The sequence below is a fragment of the Siphateles boraxobius genome, unplaced genomic scaffold (assembly GCF_051911475.1).
Source record: "Siphateles boraxobius isolate OS27281-9 unplaced genomic scaffold, OSU_SipBor_1 66, whole genome shotgun sequence".
In the NCBI taxonomy this organism is placed as follows: domain Eukaryota; kingdom Metazoa; phylum Chordata; class Actinopteri; order Cypriniformes; family Leuciscidae; genus Siphateles; species Siphateles boraxobius.
The window spans coordinates 1905730-1927342 of NW_027509193.1; the positions used below are offsets into that span (position 1 = coordinate 1905730).

Sequence of the window (21613 nt, forward strand, 5' to 3'; positions counted from 1 at the left end):
AACTAATCCATCTTTCTTTCTAACTAATCTATCTTTCTTTCTTTTTTTCTAACTAATCTGTCTTTTCTTTCTAACTAATCTTTCTTTCTTTCTAACTAATCTTTATTTCTTTCTAACTAATCTATCTTTCTTACTAATCTCTTTCTTTCTAACTAATCTTTCTTTCTTTCTTTCTTTCTTTCTTTCTTTCTACTTAATCTATCTATCTTTCTAACTAATCCATCTTTCTTTCTCTTTCTTTCTTTCTAACGTATCTATCTTCCTTTCTTTCTAACTAATCTTTCTTTCTAACTAAGCTATCTTTCTTTCTCTTTCTTTCTAACAAATCCATCTTTCTTTCTAATCTATCTTTCTTTCTAACTAATCTTTCTTTTTTAACTAATCTATCTTTCTTTCTAACTAATCTTTCTTTCTTACTAATCTTTCTTTCTAATCCATCTTTCTTTCTAACTAATCTTTCTTTCTTTCTTTCTAACTAATCTTTCTTTCTTTCTAACTAATCTTTCTTTCTAATTAATCTATCTTTCTTTCTTTCTTTCTAACTAATCTTTCTTTCTTTCTTTCTTTCTTTCTTTCTAAATTCTAACTTATCCATCTGTCTTTCTTTCTTTCTAACAAATCTATCTATCTTTCTTTCTTTCTAACCAATCTTTCTTTCTTTCTAACTAATCTTTCTTTCTTTCTTTCTAACTAATCTATCTATCTGTCTTTCTTTCTTTCTAACTAATCTTTCTTTCTTTCTTTCTAACTAATCTATCTATCTTTCTTTCTTTCTTTCTAACTAATCTATCTATCTTTCTTTCTTTCTAACTTATCTATCTTTCTTTCTAACTAATCTATCTTTCTTTCTCACTAATCTATCTTTTTTCTTTCTAACTAATCTTTCTAACTAATCTATCTTTCTTTCTTAACTACTCTATCTTTCTTTCTTTCTTTCTTTCTTACTGATCTTTCTTTCAAATCGATCTTTCTGTCTTTCTAACTAATCTTTCTTTTTATCTATCTTTCTTTCTAACCAATCTTTCTTTCTATCTATCTTTCTTTCTAACTAATCTTTCTTTCTTTCTATCTTTCTAATAAATCTTTCTTTCTAACTAATCTTTCTATCTATCTTTCTAACTAATCTTAATTTCTAATCTATCTTTCTTTCTTTCTAACTAATCTTTCTTTCTTTCTAACTAATCTCTTTCATTGAAACTTATCTTTCTATCTATCTATTATTTATCTATCTTTCTACCTAATCTTTCCTTTCTAACCAATCGTTTTCTTTCTTTCTAACTATTCTTTCTTTCTAACTAATCCATCTATCAAACTTCAAACTACTTTAAACTTATTAAAAACTCTCTGGTCTGGCTTTCTCAAGCCAACATAAAGTTTGTCTCATCAAACTTTTTTTTCTAGTTATTATTATGCTTTGAACTATGCTGTATAGCTGTGTTTTGTGGTGTGTTTGTTGTCAAACTAAAAAAATGTTTATTTTTATTTATAAAAAAACGCCATTATTTTATACAAAAAAGTTAATCATTTTATTGACAAAATATTTTAGTGTGGGGCTATTTGTCTCATTTCGCTTCCATTATTTCTAGGTAAATCAAGATTAAAGTAGCCTACACTGAATTAATCAAACAAAGCCACATAATTATACTAGACGTGTAAAATTTATGTGGGGAAAAAAATAAATACTAAAATATTAAAAATAAAACCCCAAGGGGATTTATACAACTGATGCCCCACTCTCCTCTACTATTTTGCATCAGATTTTCCCAAAACCAATTGTGACCCTGGATCACAAAACCAGTCACATGCAGTAGCATATTTGTGGCAATAGCCAACAATACATTATGGTCAAAATAATCGATTTTTCTTTTATGCCCAAAATCATTAGGACATTAGGTAAATCTCATGTTCCATTAAGATATTTTGTAAATTTCCAACGTAAATATATACAACATTTGTTTTTGATAGTGGATGCAGCACAATCGCGAACATAAATGGACAACTTTAAATGTTTCGATTTTTTTGCACCATCATTCCAGATGTTCATTTAATAGTTGTATCTCGGGCAAATATTGTCATATCCTAACAAACCATACTTCAATGGAAAGCTCATTTATTCAGCTTTTAAGCTCATTTATACATCTCATTTAAAAAAAATCGACCCACGTGACCCATGGTTGTGGTCCAGGCCAGGGTCACATATCTCAAGAGCTGTTCTCTCCACACCTAATTTTATAGCTCTGTAAACAACGAACAATATTGAGTTATTTTTAAGTATCTATAACTGTGCTTAACGAATGCACCAGATAGGATGAGGGTGAAGGAGCTCAGGTTAGTGTCGGCGCATAGGTCCCAGAGGGCGGCAGAGCGGCACAGCTGATGCCCCGGAGCGCGTCGCGTCGGGCGGCAGGGCAGCGCTGCTCCCTCCCCCAGGAGGAGGGCCGATCCCCCGCACTCGAGCTGCTCTGACTACCTCTCACACTCACAGGGCTGGAGCTCTCCAAACACGCACATGCAAATCCATGGATTGCAGACGTTCAGTTTGGGAGAAAATACTGTCGAGAAAATAACTCGAGACCGAGATTAGCAGTAGTCGAGGTTGTTCTCACTTAGGCTACAAGCGTGTTTATCGGCTAGGAGTTGACTAAAGGTGACTTTGAGTTGGCTGTTGTTGAAGAAGTGTCTGGACTGGAGCGAGTGAACGCCACTGATCCTGAACCCGCTGTTATGAACTCTTTACACTAATGTAATGGTAAGTGTGTTTATCATAATTGACGGGGAGGTATTGTTTGTCCTGAACATTGGGTTAAAGTCTTACAATGTTGTTTAAAGCAAGGTGTATTTTTGTTCGTTTGTGTTTAAATCGATAGATATCGCGCCACTTGATGTTATTTCAACGCATATCGTTTCACTTTCGTGTTTTCTCAAACTAAATCACCGTACTAACTAGTTCCCGCGAAAACACAATGTTTATTGTTTTTGTAGTGAAGTTTATGAAGCTTTATGATTATTTCTTTCAATACAGCGGCAGATACCAATTTACCTTTCAGTTAGCTGTAGTACTGGTATTTTGGCGGACACTAATGTTACAATGTGATATTAGATGTAGGCTACCTTAACTTTGTTTATGGTTGTATGGTGGTGTTATGAAGAAAAGTGTTATGTCATTGTTTGTTTATTTTGGCACATATGTGATGTCCGTCCTCAGGGACTTGCTGACTTACTATATGGATTGAAGGGGTTGTGTAGTGAACATCTAGGCTGGTAACCTAAAGAATATCTGTAAACCCCTCAAGAGCTGATCCTTCATCAACCTCAGGTTACCTTTCAGAGATATCTGTTCACAAGGGCCTTGTTAAAAATAGGGTTGTAACAGTATGACATTTTCACATTATGATAATCTTCTCAGAAAATATCATGATTTCACGATATTCGGTATTAAACAATCGATTATTAATATAATCATCAGTTAAAATGACCGTTAAATGAATGAAAACAGTTTTTTGGTTGAACAGATGCTTCATAATAGCAGACTTGAAACCATCTCTTTGTTTTGTTTATTCACATTTCTATAATCAAAATCATGTCTAATCAATTGAATGTAGGCTAATAATTGAAAATGGATTTGATTAACAACTTATTTTAATCAATCATTTATTAAAATTATTAAGAATAATAAGAGTCCTAATAATAAGTGGGTGTATTTTATTTAGAAAATATTTTTGTTATGATTTAATACAAATATATTATAAATGACGGTGATAATCAAATTAATGCATACAACTAGGGGTGTAATGATACCCTTGTCACGATTCGATACATATCACGATACTGAACTCACGATTCAATATTATTGCGATACTCCTAGACACATGATAAAAGTTAACAGAAAATATACTGTTGATTAAAATGCTAAATTTGGTTTTACATTGTGGGTGTAAATGAATAGGTTTGGACTTGGTGCTGGAAACCGAATGCACAGGACAATAGTGACACTAGAATAAAAATATACATGATTCTTTCAGAAGCTGAAAATAGAATTATTTTAGATGAATAAACTTGCACTCTTTCGCTGACTAGATATATTTAAAATAATGTAGGCCACTTTTACGGGTAACATAATACATTTGGCATTATCAGGACCCACAAATATGCCCCCATTGCATTATTATACATTATATTCAACATTATATATAGAAGTTTAATATAGTACGGACACTGAAACTCTGAAAACTTGAATTTTATCTCATACAGTAATTTTTATTTTGGGTGAACTATCCACAATACATATGGTCACTATCCACTATCCATACATATTGTTGTGATACAATATATTGTTACACCCTTAAAACTAACAATTTAATTAAGACATTTAAAATGTAATCAAATGAAAATTGAACAACTTTTATCCTTTTTTTTGGCAAAGTGCAGCACAACAGAGATAAACATGGACAAAAAAGTATATTCCTTTAATAATGTTTAAATAAATTGTTATTATTATTGTTGTTAGTATTATTATTTATTGTATTATTATTATTATTATTATCATTTTGAGAAGTACATTCTATTGTACAATAGTAGGCTAATATTTCTGTCATGATTTCTTCAAGTTAAACCAAACTATTTTTTGACGGGTTCGTTGTAGTGAAGACCTTCGAGTTTCAGGGTGTATTTGACAATGTTTGTTCTCAAATAAAATGCTGAAATGCTCCTCAAGCGTTCTCTAAGAGCAGCTCTGGATGTGCTCATGTGTTCACATCCTCATATTGAGAGACGGCAGACGCTGAAAACACCATGAGCGTCAACTCGTACTTTAGTAAGTAGTAGATGAAACGGCACAGCTCTTTCACACAGAGACACGCAGAACAAGCAGATTATATGTTAATAGCAGTATTTTTGCGTTTTAATATTCACAAACCATGTCACGCTTTGATTTATTTTGCAGCTCTACTTTCAATTTATTCATCCATCAATCAATTTGCACATTCTACATGACATCTGCGTTTATAGACCTTATTCACATCAGCGCCATCTTTGATTTTTAACAGGAATGAAAGCGAGGCTGTGAGGGATAGACATGCATCTCTTCAGTGGATTGACCTGTTATTTAATGTGTTTTTGGATTGTTCTGCTGACAAAACACTGCAAAAATATCTTTCAAAGAAATTTCAGTAGACAAAAAACCCCAGGCAACATGAGCTGTTGAAAATTATAAGTGATCTCAGAGCTTTATACAGCTTTTTACAGCGGATGCCATTGAAAACATGGTAAGTCTATCCCTCACAGCCTCACTTTCATTCCTGTCATGGGGCTGCTCTGAATACGATCTATTGCTGTAAATTTCATTTTCTCTCAAAATTTCATTTTGAAGTGGAAAGATGCTGCTTATGCAGGTGAAATTCTCTGCCTGATTAAGTTTTCCCCCCAATAAGAAATTGTGCACGATATGATAATCGTATACCGTGATAAATACCGGTATACCGTTACAACCCTAGTTAAAAATAGAGATTTCGGGATATTAATAAGCCCTATTCGGACGTTAATTGTTTCTCATGTGGACGTCTGTAAAAACAAATTTGCATGGCACCTCAGTGATAAAACTCAAAATGCATTCGGATGGCGATTTATTGATGCTGATTTATTGATGGCGCTGCTCATGTGGTCAGTCGCATGATTTTCTGCTTTAAATAAAATGTCACATGCTTGGAATCATACGAATAAATTCATATTTAACTTAATAATAGGAAAATAATGTTCTATTTAATTATTTAAATCTCGTTTTTAAAAATAGAAAGCTAGACGCGCTTGAAATGGCTTTCTGTCTTGCATTTTGTCTCAAAAGGTTGTCATTTTAAAAATATGGAAATAAGCAAAAACAATTTAATGCAGTCTCTTATTTACATGAGGTAAAAATAAAAGCTGTACAATAACGGCCCATTTCAAATGTTTACATGCTTTTTTTCTCTTCTGAGGTGGAGCGGTGATGAAATATTGTTCTTGTAAATACTTTCCATCATTTCAATAATATAAGTGTAGAGTGTAGCCCTACTTCTTTAAAATGCGTGCAAATTACAGTGAAGCGCAACAGTAATCGTACGTATGGTGCTCGGCATTGATCAAAACATTTAAACAGTGAATTTTGAAGTGATCTCTTCTTGTAAACTCAGAGATGTGATTCGGACAGCAATTAAATCAACACGCGATCTTGGTGTTTGTAAAAAAAACAGTAGGTAATTCGGCCTGGGATTTTTACACGGGTGGTGGGAGAAAAACCCTGACATTCTGGATTCGGACGGCAATAAAATCACCAACTAACCCCTCTAAATGTTGAAAATACCATGAGAAACCATTACCATCCGAATAGGGCTTTCGATTCTCATTTTTAAGAACCGATATTGATTTTTTTTAAATTCCAATTACTGATCTTTTAGTCTATGCTGTTTTTAGATGGTGCATGAACAAAACTTCACTAAACATTATTTGTAGTGCGCATACGATTAGATCTTTTAATCTAAAAAGTGCTAGTATCATACAATTGAGTTTCAGTTTACAGCACCTTCAGAAACCGCAGAAACACACCTGATGTGCATTCTTCATTCAGCATTTTGTAGAAGTAGGACTACATTTTCTTGCTGTATTTTTCTAGAAAGGGTAAAGTGAAAAGTGATCTGAACGCACCTGACTTCGTAGGCTACTTACGGCTTCCCACACTGAAAAAAATTTGGAGTAGGATTTACTTGAAAAATCTAGGCAACTTTTTCCACTCAGAAAATGCTAGTAAATTTACAAAGATTTGCCAAGTAAAAACCTAAACATATTTATCAGTAGCTTTAATTAGAAATCTTTAAGTTAAAATTTACTTGGAATATGGAATTAAGTAAACTTTACTTAACTTAGTTAAGTGAAAGTAACAAAGAAAATAAGTAATTTAAACTTGGCTAGTAAAAGGTTGATTAATATCGATTTAGTTGAAATTTCCTTTGTATTACATTTCACTCAATCAATTTTATTGAATTATACCAGTCATTTATAGTATGTGTTTTACTCAGAGTATCTAAGTAATTTATACTTCATCATGTCAGATGTTAAGCATGATGTGAATGCAAAGACCTCAATACTTGGTAGACAATACACAATGACAGTAACATTTGATGGATCGTTTTTGTGTTTGAATGTGTCATTTTGAGCAGAAAATTTACTCGAAATGTTACAAAATGGCAAGTTACTAAATCCTGACAACAAAAGCAATGATAAAACAGTGTAAATACAGCTGGAAACCAGTGAAAAATGAACCTCATTAATTATGCAAGGTCCAGTGCATGATGGGAACCCCAGTATCAGAAAAGCTGAGTAATTTTTACTTAATTTTATTGAGTTGATATTTACGCTTTCATTTCTACTCGCTTGAATTAAGTACTGATATGAAATTTACTTAGTTTTTTTTAATTCTTGCCTTAACTAACTTTTTCTTGTAAATTACATTGTTTTTTTTTCAGTAGTATTTACCTCACCAAAAAATATTTTTTTACAGTGCAAAAGGACTTGAAAGCACCATGAACAGTGACCACCTGTTCAGGCAACCCATCACTTATTTCTTTTCATCTCTAAAATGCATGGTTCATATAAACGAGGGCCAGTTACTGGGCTTTTTCGACCATTATTACTGTCTGTTAGTTGTTTTCATTACTCAAAGCTGATTCATCTACCGTACCTTCACGTTCACCTGTCCTGTTTCTCTTCTTTCTTTTTTCGAATGGTGGATTTCCTCCCAATAAAGAGCAAATTTCAGGCAAAACGTTAAACCCATCATAACAGCACTCCACCCTGGCTCAAAAACTCACATTATCAGCGGTTTGGCAGCGGCGTGTGAAGAGTTATTGAGAGCACATCTATTGAGAGTGGCAGCTTTGCTTACTCCCTCAGAGTGTTTTGGGTGTGTAGGGAAGCCAAGATCGTTCAGGGTTATGCAATGGAGGAGTGATTATGAGACGGCATTTACTGCTCACGCTGTGACCGAGACACCGGGCAGCCTGACCGCTGAGTGTGAAGTTGCCATGTGCTGCGCTGCATATGGTTATCGTTGTTTTTTCCTTTCTTTCCTTTACTGACCACACTTACCATTAAGCTTGTGCTTTTATTCACATTTTTTGTTGCTTTGACAGCATGTTTGAGATAGTATGCTATCAAGACTTTTTATTTCACATGTCATTCTTAGACTACGAGTCTCAGCGTTTTTAAAATAGCGGTGTTAAGGGAATTACTACTACTACTACTGCTCATACTTAGGGTTAGGCATGCAAATGCAGATACAAATGCTTGGCCAACACATTTTAAATGTGTAGGCGCATACGTAAATGCGAAGTCTCACTGGCGATGGTTACAGACCGTTTTTGCAAAGATCCCATCTTCTTCTGTCTGGTGTATGTGACACATAAAGATTTAAGCTGAAAGTAGGGTGAATTTTGGCTGCACCACATTTACAACCTGAACTTACATTGCTTTGTTGATAAAAAGGTCAAGTAATGTTATATTTTTAGAGGCTTATTGATCTTGACACACATTCATGCGGGTCTGCAGTCTTTTCTGTGATACTTTGATTTGGCGGACAAAACTTTTGATGGTTAACTTTTGAAGACTTCAGATGTTTATAATAATGGAATAATATTTTCTTTTCAAGAATTATTTTTTCCCTCATTATCCTCCCTGACATTTTTTATTTTATGCCCCCAAAAAACATCAAAATGAATTGCATGAGCATCATGTCATTGACACTGACAAGACAGATATATTGGCAGGTAAAGTTAGCTTAAAGGTTTAGTTCACCCAAAACTTGAAATCCAATCATCATATTATGTAATAATAAAAAAGGTTTTTGTCAATGCAATAATTGTCAATGGGGTACAGTGTTATTTTGAACCTCACTGACTTTAATTATGGACAAAAACAGTTCAAAATAAACTACCATTCAAAAGTTTGTGTTCGCTAAAATGTTTTACACTTTTCTAAAAGAAGTCTTCTGCTCACCAAGGCTGTTTTTATTTGATCAGCAATACAGTAAAACTATAATATTGTGCAATATTATTACAATTTAATATAATTGTTTTCTATCTGTTAAGATGTAAGTTATTCCTGTGATCAACTCCAGTCTTTAGTGTTACATGATCCTTCAGAAATCATTCTAATATTCTGATTTGATGCTCAAGAAACATTTCTGATTATTATCAATGTTGAAAACAGTTGTACTGCTTAATAGTTTAGTGGAAACAATGTGAAAATCTAATGTGAGAGTCTTTTTGGATCATTAATGCATCTTTGCTGAATAAACCTTTTCAGCAACATTTTTGAACAGTAGTGTATCGTCTTTTGTGTTCAACAATAGAAAGTCATACAGGTTTGAACTGACATGAAGGTGAGTGATGGCAGAATTTACATTTTTGGGTGAACTATCCCTTTAAGCATGAAAAATCGACCTGCAACCTTTCCTTGAGAAGGAATTAATCAAGTGTGAGAGGTGAAAAGAGTCTCTAAGGCTTGCTCTTTTCAGTGTAACTTTCCCTGTCTTGCTGCTTTGCTCATGCACTGTAATTGGCTGGTGTATTAACAGTGCTATTTTTCTTGCCGACTCCTTTTTCAGGTCTTGGTCTGCTGATCCAAACTGTCCAAAACTCCAGTCTTAGTTCTCAACCGTCTAAACCACAGCATCAACAGGGCCCCTGCGTTCCCAGAATCTGAGCTCCACACGACCCAAACCGACTCGGTTACTCTGAAAAGGCTCTGGAAAGTTGAGAACGAAAAACCGGAAGGCAATTCATAAGGCAAAATAGATTTTCCATTCCTCCGGCCTTCCGCATCCATAACCAGACGGAGAGCTGAAGTAGACGGTCTGTTGATTTTGATGACGCGATTGTTGGAGAAATACGGATATCTGGTTGCTTGTGGTTCGCTCAGACGTCTGGCTGTCACGTACCCCGAGTGAAGAAAGCACTACCGAAAGAGAGGATTCTGGGATAGGTTCATGCCACGGTTGCGCCGCTGTATGGAGGTGTGAGGGAGGAGCGGGACTCTTGTGGGACGCTGGTGGAGTTCTGGCTGGTGGAGATCATGGGAAAAGAGCAGGATCTACTGCAAGCAGTCAAGAATGGAGATCTAGCTACTACACAGAAACTGCTGGCCAAGGTCAAAGCCAGCAAAAGCAGTGAGTAACAGTTCATTGCTATTCTAACACAGCTTTTGATGTGTCTCCATGAGGGTCTTTGCTTTCGCAGGCCCTCGTCGGCAAATAGGGAGCTAAAAGATGGGCTGTGAGACGTTTGAATATTTCTTCTGATGATCCTGGTTTGATATTAATACACACATGACTAGGGCTGGGAAATATTCTTGATATGCATGTATTTGCTCTAAAATGGTCTGCAGTGGTAAACTGTTGAACAGATTCTGCGTCTTTTTCACATTTTCTCCATGAATTGTTAGAGACATTATGCAAGATTTTAAAGAGTAGTTTAACCATAATTCTGAAAATTGCCATTATTTATTCCCCCTCATGTCCATTCAAACCTGTATGACTTTCTTTCTACCATAGAAGTTTAGCATAATGTCCATGCTGCTCTTTTTTAATACACTGAAAGTAGATCATAATAGTCAATTTTATTCATAGACTATATTCAGAGTTTTCTTAAGCCATACAATAGCTTCAAGTGAGGAACAGATATTTAGGCTCAAATTCTCCTGTTTTGTTCCACTGAAGAAATGAGGTCATGCAGGTTTGGAATGATGCAAATAAATGATGAAAGAATTTTAATTTTGAGTTAACTAGCCCTTCAAACGTGGTTAAGCATGCTAATTCATGGTAAAAAGCGTGATCAAATTATCCACAATATTTACTTAATAAGCATGCAATGTGGGAATGAGAAGAACTTTGAATTCAGCGCACGCTTTCTACAGAATTGTTGCAGAATTCATGTAGACATACTTATGACAAAAAAAAAAAGCCATTGGGAAACACATTTGCACATATTTACTTACACATAGCCCAGTTACACAGATTTATTTCAGGAGGTCAAAGTTCAGGAACCACTTGTCTGCTCAGCAGGGATCAGTGGTGACTGTTGTTTTGGTTATGCACTTGAAATGATCTAATAATCTAACATGAATGAATGAACTCACTGCTCGGAGAGCCCCATTCATGCCTTTTTTCCCCCAGCCCCACCAGTTGGTCTTTGTTTGAGGTTTATTTTATCTCCTGGTTTGTGTTCTTTAAGAGCAATGCGATTGGCCTTTGGAACATCTTGCCAACCGGGTCCTGATAACATCAACAGACTCTGCTTCGTGTTTGCGCTCTACTTTTATCTCTTTATGGCAGCCCATTTAGAGAGAGCTGTATGCACTCGACTCCAGTATAAAGAGCCTATGCTCTCTGTGATGTGGTCGAGTCTGTAGAGGGGAAGAGAGACAGATGCTCCCCCAATAAGACCTCACAAACTGCCAGGCATCAGAAGAGAAACGGGGTCTTTTCTGTGGGATAACATATAAAGACAGTTGTAAAAGCAATATGCCACTGAAGTAGGTTTGTAGGTTTTAATTATGGTAAAGAAGTGTTGTTGTGCAAATCAGTTGTTACATTTTAAATTGAAATTTTATTTTTTTGTAGAAACTTGGGATGTTGATGTTTAAGCGATGATTAATCAATGACTAATGATTAACAATCGATTAATTGGTACTCAACCTTAAAAGTTGAAACACGTAAAGCAGACATGAGAAAAAAATGGAGCGCTGGAGTTATGTTTGGTACCATTTTACCTTAAAAGACTAGAGTTAGACCTTTATGACTTTGCAGGTGCATTCAGAATTTTAATTTCGATGTGTCCCTAGTTTAATGTATCCTTGCTGAATAAAAGTATTCATTTCATTAAAGGTGACACATTATGCCCCTTTTCACACGATTTTATATAAATCGATGGTGTCCCCAGAATGTGTCTGTGAAATTACAGCTCAACATATAACCCAGATCATTTATTATAGCTTGTCAAAGTTGCCATTTTTTGGCTGTGAGAAAAATCGTGCCCTTTTTGTGTCCCTTTAAATGCAAATGAGCTGCTGCTTCCCGCCCCGTTCAGAAGACGGACGATCCTTTACATGAGCTTCGGATACTCCATCAATAACAAAACACTAGGGCTGGGTAAAAATATCGATTCATCAGTGCATTGCAATTATCTGTTTCTCAATTCAACATCGATTCATCAAATCCTATGAATCGATTCAGCCCACCGGTCAGTGGCGGCGCTGTGGGCAACACTCTAGTGAGAGCGTTCAGCGTTGTACAAGCTTTGTCTATTAGGCCTATTATATAGGCCGTCGTTAGGCCTATTTTAGGGGGGCTGAAGCTACCCCAAAATGTTCCTAAGCCCCCCTAAATGATAATAAGAACAACAATAAGTCTCTGGGAGTCTCCAGGATATTGATAGCGGCTCCCTGATGTACGCAAATTAGTTCAAATCTCCCGAAATCTAGAGCTCGCGAGCTCCAAACCACGTAGCGTGTGCACGACAGAGAGGGAGAGAGAGTGTGTGTGCAAATGTGCGCCCGTGTGCCTCACAAAGCGCATTTTTTTATGAGTATGCAAATTTTGTTTTTCTGTTTACATTTCTTTTATAACTTGAATAGGAAGAAAGAAATATACTTTCTACTACTTACAGTTACATGCACTTTAGAGGTGTGTTAATAAAGCACCTGTTTGTTACAGTTGTGGTTTGTATTCAACACATGTACAATATTGTACAGTTTGTTCTGCTAAATAAACCATGACAGGAAACATGCTGGGGTCAATTTGTTCTTAATCATTGGTAATACTGCACATTATTTTAAAATATACTCAGGTACTATAATTACTTGTGTATTTACTTATTATTGAATCGATATCGAAGCTAATAAATCAAAATCGAATCGAATCGAAGCCTCAAGAATCGAAATCGAATCGAATTGTGAAATTCCTAACAATACCCAGCCCTACAAAACGCGCAAATTTCAGTCAAATTTCAGAAATAAGAATCGGAGTACGGCCTTACGGAGAGACTCAGGAAGAGGTTGCAACTTTTAGACTTAACCTGGACGTTTCTGAATGGTTAGTGGATACAGTTATGTAGGTGTTGTGGAGTTACATTGATTCACCTCATCGACTTGCATGTGCCGTCATGCTTAACTTTTACACAAGTTGACACAGTTCCCTTAGGTCTTTATAAGACAGCTGTGACATTTTTTGGTCAAATAGGGCTCTGTGCAGCCAACGACAGAACAGTTGCATTGTTTGCTCGAACTTTTGCCATTGCGTTAGAACTGGTTACCCTGTTGTCGCTCACGAAAACCAAATCGCAGATTAAGGGGGATTAATATTATAACAAGATCCCCTTCCTACGTCAGAAGGGGAGCGAAATCTGATCGGCTTATTTCTTGACATGCTTGCAGAGAAAGGCTTACCAACCCAAAGTTACTGTGTTGTCACTTTTCATGTTTTCTGGGTTGGTAGATGCACCGGGGACCCGATTATGGCACTTAAACATGGAAAAAGTCAGATTTTCATGATATGTCCCCTTTAAAATAAAATGTGCTATTCCTAAACTTTTGAAGATTACTGCACTGTGTATACACATCATAAGGTAATTGCTGCCCTGAAAGGAAAATACTCTCATGTGACTTCACACCTGGGGCGACCTTAGCCCTAAATATACCTTTGTACCTTGCAGGTGACATTTTCACATGTTTGCAAACGTACTTGTAATTATCCATTAAAACACAGGGAACTTTGTCTTTTGAAGATTGTGTCCTCTTGTTGGAGAGGTGCCTGTATTTATCACTGGTAACTTGGCAGTATGTTTGTCTGGGGCTCATGGGAAAGAGTAGGTCTAAGAAAAAGGCTGAATCTGAAATCGCCCCCTTAACCCTCAATCACTATTCCCTACGTTAGTCCACTAATACAGTTCACTTGAAGGAGTGAATGAAAACAATGGAGCGAATTCAGACATCATTTACATTGCCTGTACACTCGTTATTGCAGTGCAATGTGGGATTGAATAATATACTCAATAACGTCCACTATGGTTTCGGACACCACTACAAATGGCTGTCCCCTCAAATAATGCCCTACTTGAGGGTATAGGGGGGCGATTTCGGATTCAGCCTTGGGGTTTTTTGTTTTCTCTACACCTTGCCGTCTTAACACCTGGTCATCGAGACTTCTACCTTTACAATTGACTGTTGGGTTTTTGTTTGAATTTAAGCTTCAGGATTTGATTTCCAAGGCCAGCGAGAGGTCAGTATGATAACCCAACACCACCTCAGCTATTTTTTACCCGAGTGTGTGTAAACACACACAGATAACACAGCTACTTCAAGGCAGGACAAGGTCACAAGTCGATCTCGTGTATACCCTTCTCTTTTGTCTTTTCAGGCCAGAATCAAGACCCGAGCCATTGTGTGAGTGGCACACAGGCTGAGTAATTGCTCTATAATGTCATCTTTAGTGCGCTAAGGGTCATAATTGCTTTCATACAGTCATTAACGTGCGGCGGGTTTTTGTGGCCCTCATCCTTCAGGCTGGGGAAGACCCGGCCAGCTGACTAGCCTACCCAGCATGCCTCCGCCCCTTCGTTCCCGCCGCTTTGTCTCAGTCCCTCAGGGGCTGCGCCGCAGCCTGTCAGATTACCCACGACCCTTTGTTCCAGCTCGCAGCTTTACTAATTCATCACCTTGCGCTAAACACACGTGCTCACCAAGGCTGCGCAACCCAACAAACATTTAATGCATCCATTGATGATGAACGCATCCGTTGCTCCCCTTGACATCTGCCACCGCAGGTTTGCTTTCACCCCACTTCAGACTCTCATAAATCATGATGAAGATCCAGATGGTGGCCAAACAGATTATATGGTATTACATGAGACCCTTCTTATTATGTCCTGTTCTTATCATGACATATTTTAGATCTCCTTGTTTGTATGTATGTATGTTGATAAAGTTCTCATGGTGAGTCTGGAGCACGTCTGATATATGCTGACTTTGGTTTTGGTAGGATGGATTTTTTTTCTTCTTGACCTTTTTTCATTCCAATAAAAGATGGAAGTCTGAGGTTTGGGTGGAATTGTAGAGTAATTTGTTTGTGTGTGTTAGTGTGATAATGTTTTGGGTTAAATCCATGGAGTAATCCTTTATGATTCCTGATTTATGGCAGATGTTTGATCCTCTAAGTCCTGTTGTTTTTAGTGCTGGGATGTTTGTAGGCATATACATGTTTTTCAAAGGAACAAGATACAACATGATAAAGTGACAAATATTAAAAGTTATCTCTTCCATGTAAATCTGAGTTTTTGTCCCAGCCTGCCGTGACAGGCACATTTTGTCGTTTGGTTTGTACTTTTGCTGCTTCAACCAGAGTGAAATTTCATCTACATAAATTATTTCCTTTGTCTTTCCAGAAAACTGTGTCATAGTGTTGGGTCAGTAGGATTTTTTTGTTTAAAAGAAATTAAAAAAAGAAATACGTTTATTCAGCAAGTACACATGAAAATTATCAAAAGTGACAAAGACATTTATAATGTTACAAAAGCATGCATGATGATTATCGACAATTTTGTACATGCATCTACAACCGAAGTGTCATTTACAGTCTTTAAAGATTGTGTTTCTAAATACTTCTTGAACTTCTATGGTTTCTTGCTCTCGGCACCCAGTAATTCGCAACACAAAGCACATTGTGGTCGGCACAAAGCATGTTTATCCTCGTTGCTGAGAATGTACTCAGATTAAGTACCATTGTGAAGTATTTAATTAACTGGATTATCCAAATATAGGCATTACCTCATAGTTATTTGAAAAATAAACCAATTTTCTTTTTAAGTTCCTCAGAGTTTTTACAGAATAAGATTTTGGTCATACCACCCACCACTAACCTCCAGAAGTTCCTCATCAGTCTTTTCTCTTGTTTAATACTCAGTTCAGTTAATGTGGTTTTGACCTCAAAGAGCCGGTGGTGGTGGTTTCTCAGTTTGTATTGACGCCACTCAACATCAGAATCACAGATGATTTCATTTGATCCTCTGAAAGAGCCACTGTAGTGGTTTTTCATTCATTACTTTGTGGTTAAACTGCATGTTAATGATGCTCCTTAATATCAAGCAACCCCCATCACAACTAGTGAAGAAAACTAGGGGAAACTAATGAGATTTTCTCCTGTTGGTTGGGGGGGACATATTAATGGGGACGTGTTAAAACCCTTTTTGACAGACTGTGAAATTCTGTCTCTGGATGGTGGTTGTCTGTCAAGTCTGACACTTGCCTGCTAAATGTTTAATTGGCTCGCTAAAGAGAAACGTCCTGAGAGCATGTCAGGTGCTGTTCAGAAGATGAGAAATATTCCTATATAAGGCTAAGGCATCTGCTGTCACTTGAATTATCTCTGATCATTTCAACCAAACAGCCATATATATATATATATATATATATATATAGCCTATGATATGATGCTAAAGAAACTATGGAAGCTTGTTTCCGTCACAAAATAAAAAATAAAGTAAGTGCGATTTTTTTTTGGCGAAATTTTTACCTCGCAATTCTGACTTTTTTTCTCAGTATGGCATGATATAAACTTGCAGTTATGAGTCAGTCTTTTTTCCCTCAGAAATGGACTTGCGAGTTTATATCTCACTATTCTGACAAAAGAACTCGCAAATTGTGAGAAAAAGTCTCAATTATCTTTTTAAATGTTTTATTCCGCTGCGGAAAAAAGCTTCCTTAAGAAACGCTTCTTTTCAATGTGAAAACAAGTTGTGCTACTTAATAAAGGAAACTGAAACATTTTTTTCAGGATTATTCGATTAATAGACAGTTCAATTTAATGTGTCAAATAAAAGTATTAATTTCTTAACAAAATCTTACTCACTCCATACTTTTCAATTGTAATGTATATCTTAAATATTTGATATAGACCACATAGATTTATTGACAATACCACTTTTTAAAAAATATATATTTTATTGTTTTCTGAGAATATCAGAAAAAAATGAGTGACTCTCCACATGAAATGTGTCTGTTAGAGGCCTGAACGCAATCGTATTACATTCTGAAAGTAGTAAGCCATCTGAACAGTTGATTAGTTGAAATCATCCTGTTTGTGTACGTGTGTGTGCATTTGACCCATGCACTGTTTATTTTCTGTAACGGTCTTATCTCCTTATCCTGCATTTGTTGTGTCCGATCAGACTCGCAGATGCAGTCTTTAGTGTGTCACAGAATAGCTTTGAGATTACGGCAATTATTCTCTGCCTATGAATGCGCATTCAAACGTTATCTTCCTGACACAGAGGACTCGTGCTGAGAAAAGTACTACAGTCTTGCCTGAGGCCAGAATAATGCTGAATAAACCCCTGAATAAACAGAACAGTCCCTCAAATGCCGCTTTGCTGTCGTTTAGCTTACATGCTCAAGCAGCCTGCAGTATCCCTGCTTGGGCCGGGGTTTTTTGTCTGTATTTAGGAATGGAAAGTTACTATAAGTGCCCACAGCTTTTTCTAAAACCCCAACAGAGCTTCATAACACTAAAGTCAATTAATGCTTAAGTCCCGTTGCATACGACCAGTGACTACGCCACGTTTCTTTTCCACACAGGAATGCGGGAGCAGAATCTGGTATGATTGTGGAAAATAGGTCAATCTTACCTCAGAACAACGTTTGCAGTGACTTATGAGCCACAGCTGCCTTGAGCTGGAGCTTAATAGTGTTTCACAGATACTTTTCTGGCACTCTTCCTTCTCCGAGCATGCCAACCATTGTCAAGGCTTCGACATAACACTCCAAACTTTGAATGAGGGGAAAAAAATGCACAAGAATAGGAGAGATGATGTCAGCTAGAGGGAATGTACACCCCACAGCGCTCTCTGTGTCCTGTAATAGAGATTGAATGAGTGCGTTCAACAGGTACTGCAAGACTTTCTGTGCAGAGACAGTCGTCACAACACAATACTAGTGTTCTGCACTGCACAGGGTGATATTTAAAAAAAAAATAATGGTTGATAATGGTAATCAGACAATGTTATGCCGAGTGTGTTTTTGGGTTTGTACTTTGGCTGGTTTAAGCCTGTCATTTATTCAACCAATTCATTAAAAAATGTTGATTCATTTAAGAACGAAATAGAGAAATTTTAACCGCTCTGTTGTGGCTTTATTTGGATATATTTTTGTTGGCAAAATAGAGCAAAAACAGACAATATTGGGTCTAAAATGTAACACAAAATTACATTTTTGTGGCTATCTGGTTCTCTTTGCGTGGCGGTCAAAAATTACCCTTTTTTTATTATTTCAATGAAAGGAATGTACTATATTTTAGTTTGATGTTTTTTATTTAATAATTTGTATTTTTAGGGGATTTTATGCTACTTCATTATATTTATGCAGTAGTTTTGAGCATAGACCTGAAAATTAAATGTCCTAATTAAACTGTGATAAATCTTGAATGCTTTAGACCACAGACTTGAGTTTGATCTCTTTTTAAAGGTGAACTTAAAAAAAAAAAAAAACGAATTTTACGTTTATTGTTATGAAAATTGCAAATTTAAATGTACTATTTAAATGTTTTATATGAAATCTATATTTTCAAAAATGCTTTTTACTCTAAAACTGCAAGAAAATCAAAGCCACAAATCTAAACAAGTTGTGTTCCAAATTTGAACTAGATATCTAAAAAAATTAGCTTTTCAGATTTTGTTTGGCCGCAGTACCAAATGTCTCCACTAGATGAAATCTGTCTACCATTTTATTAATGGCGTCATTTTTGACCGCGAGCACAAGTGTGGCTATTTTTTTCAGGACCATTTAACCTTTTCGAATCATGTCCATGATTTTTTGTGTGTTCACAGCAAGTGCCAAAACCTTTACCAAATTTCGTACCATTCCCATGAAGTAAAAAAAAAAAACTTTCCCAAGAGCACCAGTGGGTTAAACTGCTGTTAAATTGCCCTGCACTCTCAAGGCGTGTCTGTTTTTTGCAAAGTAAGTGACATACTCGATATTGTCAGCTTCTGTATCGTTAAAACAACAATTACGATATTATCGTCGATGATACATAATGCACATCCCTAACGATAATGGTGATATCAGGGTTGGGGAGTAACTAAATACAACAGGTTTACATGCATCAAAGGTCAAAAAAGACTTTAATTTTTTTATAATATACATTGCAAATCTCTTCATTTCTCAAAGAGTCTAAAATTACTTGCTCGAAGATCCTCTAAACTCTCTAAACCACTCCTTTCCTCGAGTCTACTCTGCTCTGATTGGTCAGATGGCCCAGTCTGATGTGATTGGTCTACTTTGCTCTGATTGGTCAGATGGCCCAGTCTGTTGTGATTGGTCTACTCTGTTCTGATTGGTCAGATGGCTCAGTCTGATGTGATTGGTCTACTCTGCTCTGATTGGTCAGATGGCCCAGTCTGTTGTGTTTGGTCTACTCTGCTCTGATTGGTCAGATGGCCCAGTCTGTTGTGATTGGTCTATTCTGCTCTGATTGGTCAGATGGCCCAGTCTGTTGTGATTGGTCTTCTCTGCTCTGATTGGTCAGATGGCCCAGCCTGTTGTGATTGGTCTACTCTGCTCGGATTGGTCAGATGACCCAGTCTGATGTGATTGGTCTACTCTGCTCTGATTGGTCGGATGACCCAGTCTGTTGTGATTGGTCTACCGCTCACAGCTTATGTCAGAAATAAAATGCCAATTACATATCTGAATTTTAACTCCAGAGGTCCCGGAATTCTCAGCTATTGTACACACTGTAAAAGCAGTAACAATAGCTTCGATTTTTACCATGTCAATTTGAGCGCAAGTCTGATGATGAAACATTGGAGGAACTAGTTATTCAACTCAAACCTCCATTGCAAGGACAACTTGAGCAGGACGTTTCTCAGTGATACGTTATTACTCAGTTTGTTGTACATTATGAAATGATTCAACTGTAATTCCACTTTATCAGCATTAACCAATATATACCGATATATAATATACCGATGTGTATATTTCTGAATTATTGAGGTGCACCTCAATAATCGTTTTCTTTTTCTTTTGGGAGACAAAAACTTTATTTTTTGTGCCCTTTGATCTTGATTTTACATACATAAACGGCTATATTACACAGTGCATGAAAGGCAAAATCTGAAAAATATGTTATAGGCACTTTAAATGCTGCTCCTTTTTTTGAGAAAGTCATACAAATTACAACTGTCTAGTGGTGTTTGGTGTTAATTGAGCTTTTCAAATGTCGTTTAATTCAATGAATGATGTTTAATTTAATTCTGTTTAATTAATTTGTCAAAGTGTATTTGCAGCAAGGAAGTTTGAGGCAGGATTTAAATCCAGCAGTAAGACTTTATTAAACAATAAAGCAAAATAACAAACACCCAGGAGATTATCCACACGCAGAACAACCACTTAACACAGACAAGAACGGACAAAAACAAAAAACAAACTGAAAATGAGGGCTGTATATAGCAATCATTGAGCACATATGAGCACAGGCATCCAAGGAGACAGAGAGGGATAACAGGAACACAGGAAAACTAAGCAGAACATAATCCTTACAAGTTACTAAAGATAGATATATTTTATTTCAACAAAAATGTGTGTACAGTCCTTCGAAAAGATCTGTATGTTTGGTCTGCTTTCCTGGAAGAGAAAATATCTATGCTAAAAGTTTTTTTCCTTTTCAACTTCAAGAACTACTAGTTTATAGATGACCTAAAAGCTAATAGATGTGGACTAAAATCCACAAAATACCGATTTAGATTTTATGGGCTCTCTAATGTATTTTAACGGGAGAAATGGAAATGCTTAGCTCTTTTCATATGTAGATGAACGGACGTGAGCCAAAGCACAGATATGGCAGGAGAAGCGCTCTGTTGTTAATCTGTCACCTTATCTCCTGTAGCGCCTGCGTATCTGAGACGGATACGGTCAATCACATGCCAGCAGCACGTGATCTCTGTGGAATAGAGTGGGAGTGGATTCTGGGTAAACCAATGAAAGTTTTGGATAGAAGGAAAAAAGCCATTCTGAACAAAGCTTGGGGTGTGAATTTCCTTTTCATCATTAGAACAAAATGCATTCGTGTGTGTGTGTGTTTGTGTGTGTGTGGTGTTAAATAACAGTTTTAGCTGCTGTATGCATTCTAAAGAAAAATACTTTTCTGGCCAAGAAATTAATTCTAAAATATTTTATATTTTTAATAAGTGAATCTTGTGAAAACAGAGTATTCGTATTACTGTAAGTAATACAAAGTGTCTGTTTTTTGTCATTTAAATGAGCACAAATTGAAGGACATTCAACATATACTATCAAGGATGTGCAGTATAAATATCTTTATAATCAATTTAATATGTATTTTTTTGTGTCACAGTAATGGGAAATTAGTACTTTAGCTTTGCTGAAAATGTGCTTATTTGTCATGAAAATGTCAGAAAATATAATTTTTTTGTTGCTTTTTGATATTTCTAGAAACTAAAAATACATTTGACAGCTGTATGCTACACAATTTACAAACAGTGAAGCTTATGTCAAAGGGAGTGTGACGTAGCGGCCAAAACTC

At 36.2% G+C, this 21613-nt stretch overlaps 1 protein-coding gene across 7 annotated transcripts in view; it reads left to right on the forward strand.

Moving 5' to 3' along the window:
* The first annotated feature begins 2215 nt into the window (after positions 1 to 2215).
* caskin2 (CASK interacting protein 2) overlaps positions 2216 to 21613 on the forward strand; it is a 76646-nt gene continuing 57248 nt past the window's right edge. For all 7 annotated transcript variants that reach the window (XM_077211599.1, XM_077211600.1, XM_077211601.1 and 4 more), the window contains exons 1-2: positions 2216 to 2749; positions 9632 to 10192. In XM_077211599.1, the coding sequence (XP_077067714.1) occupies positions 10099 to 10192 (94 nt within the window). In that variant the 5' untranslated portion in view covers positions 2216 to 2749; positions 9632 to 10098. The remainder of the gene's footprint in view (positions 2750 to 9631; positions 10193 to 21613) is intronic.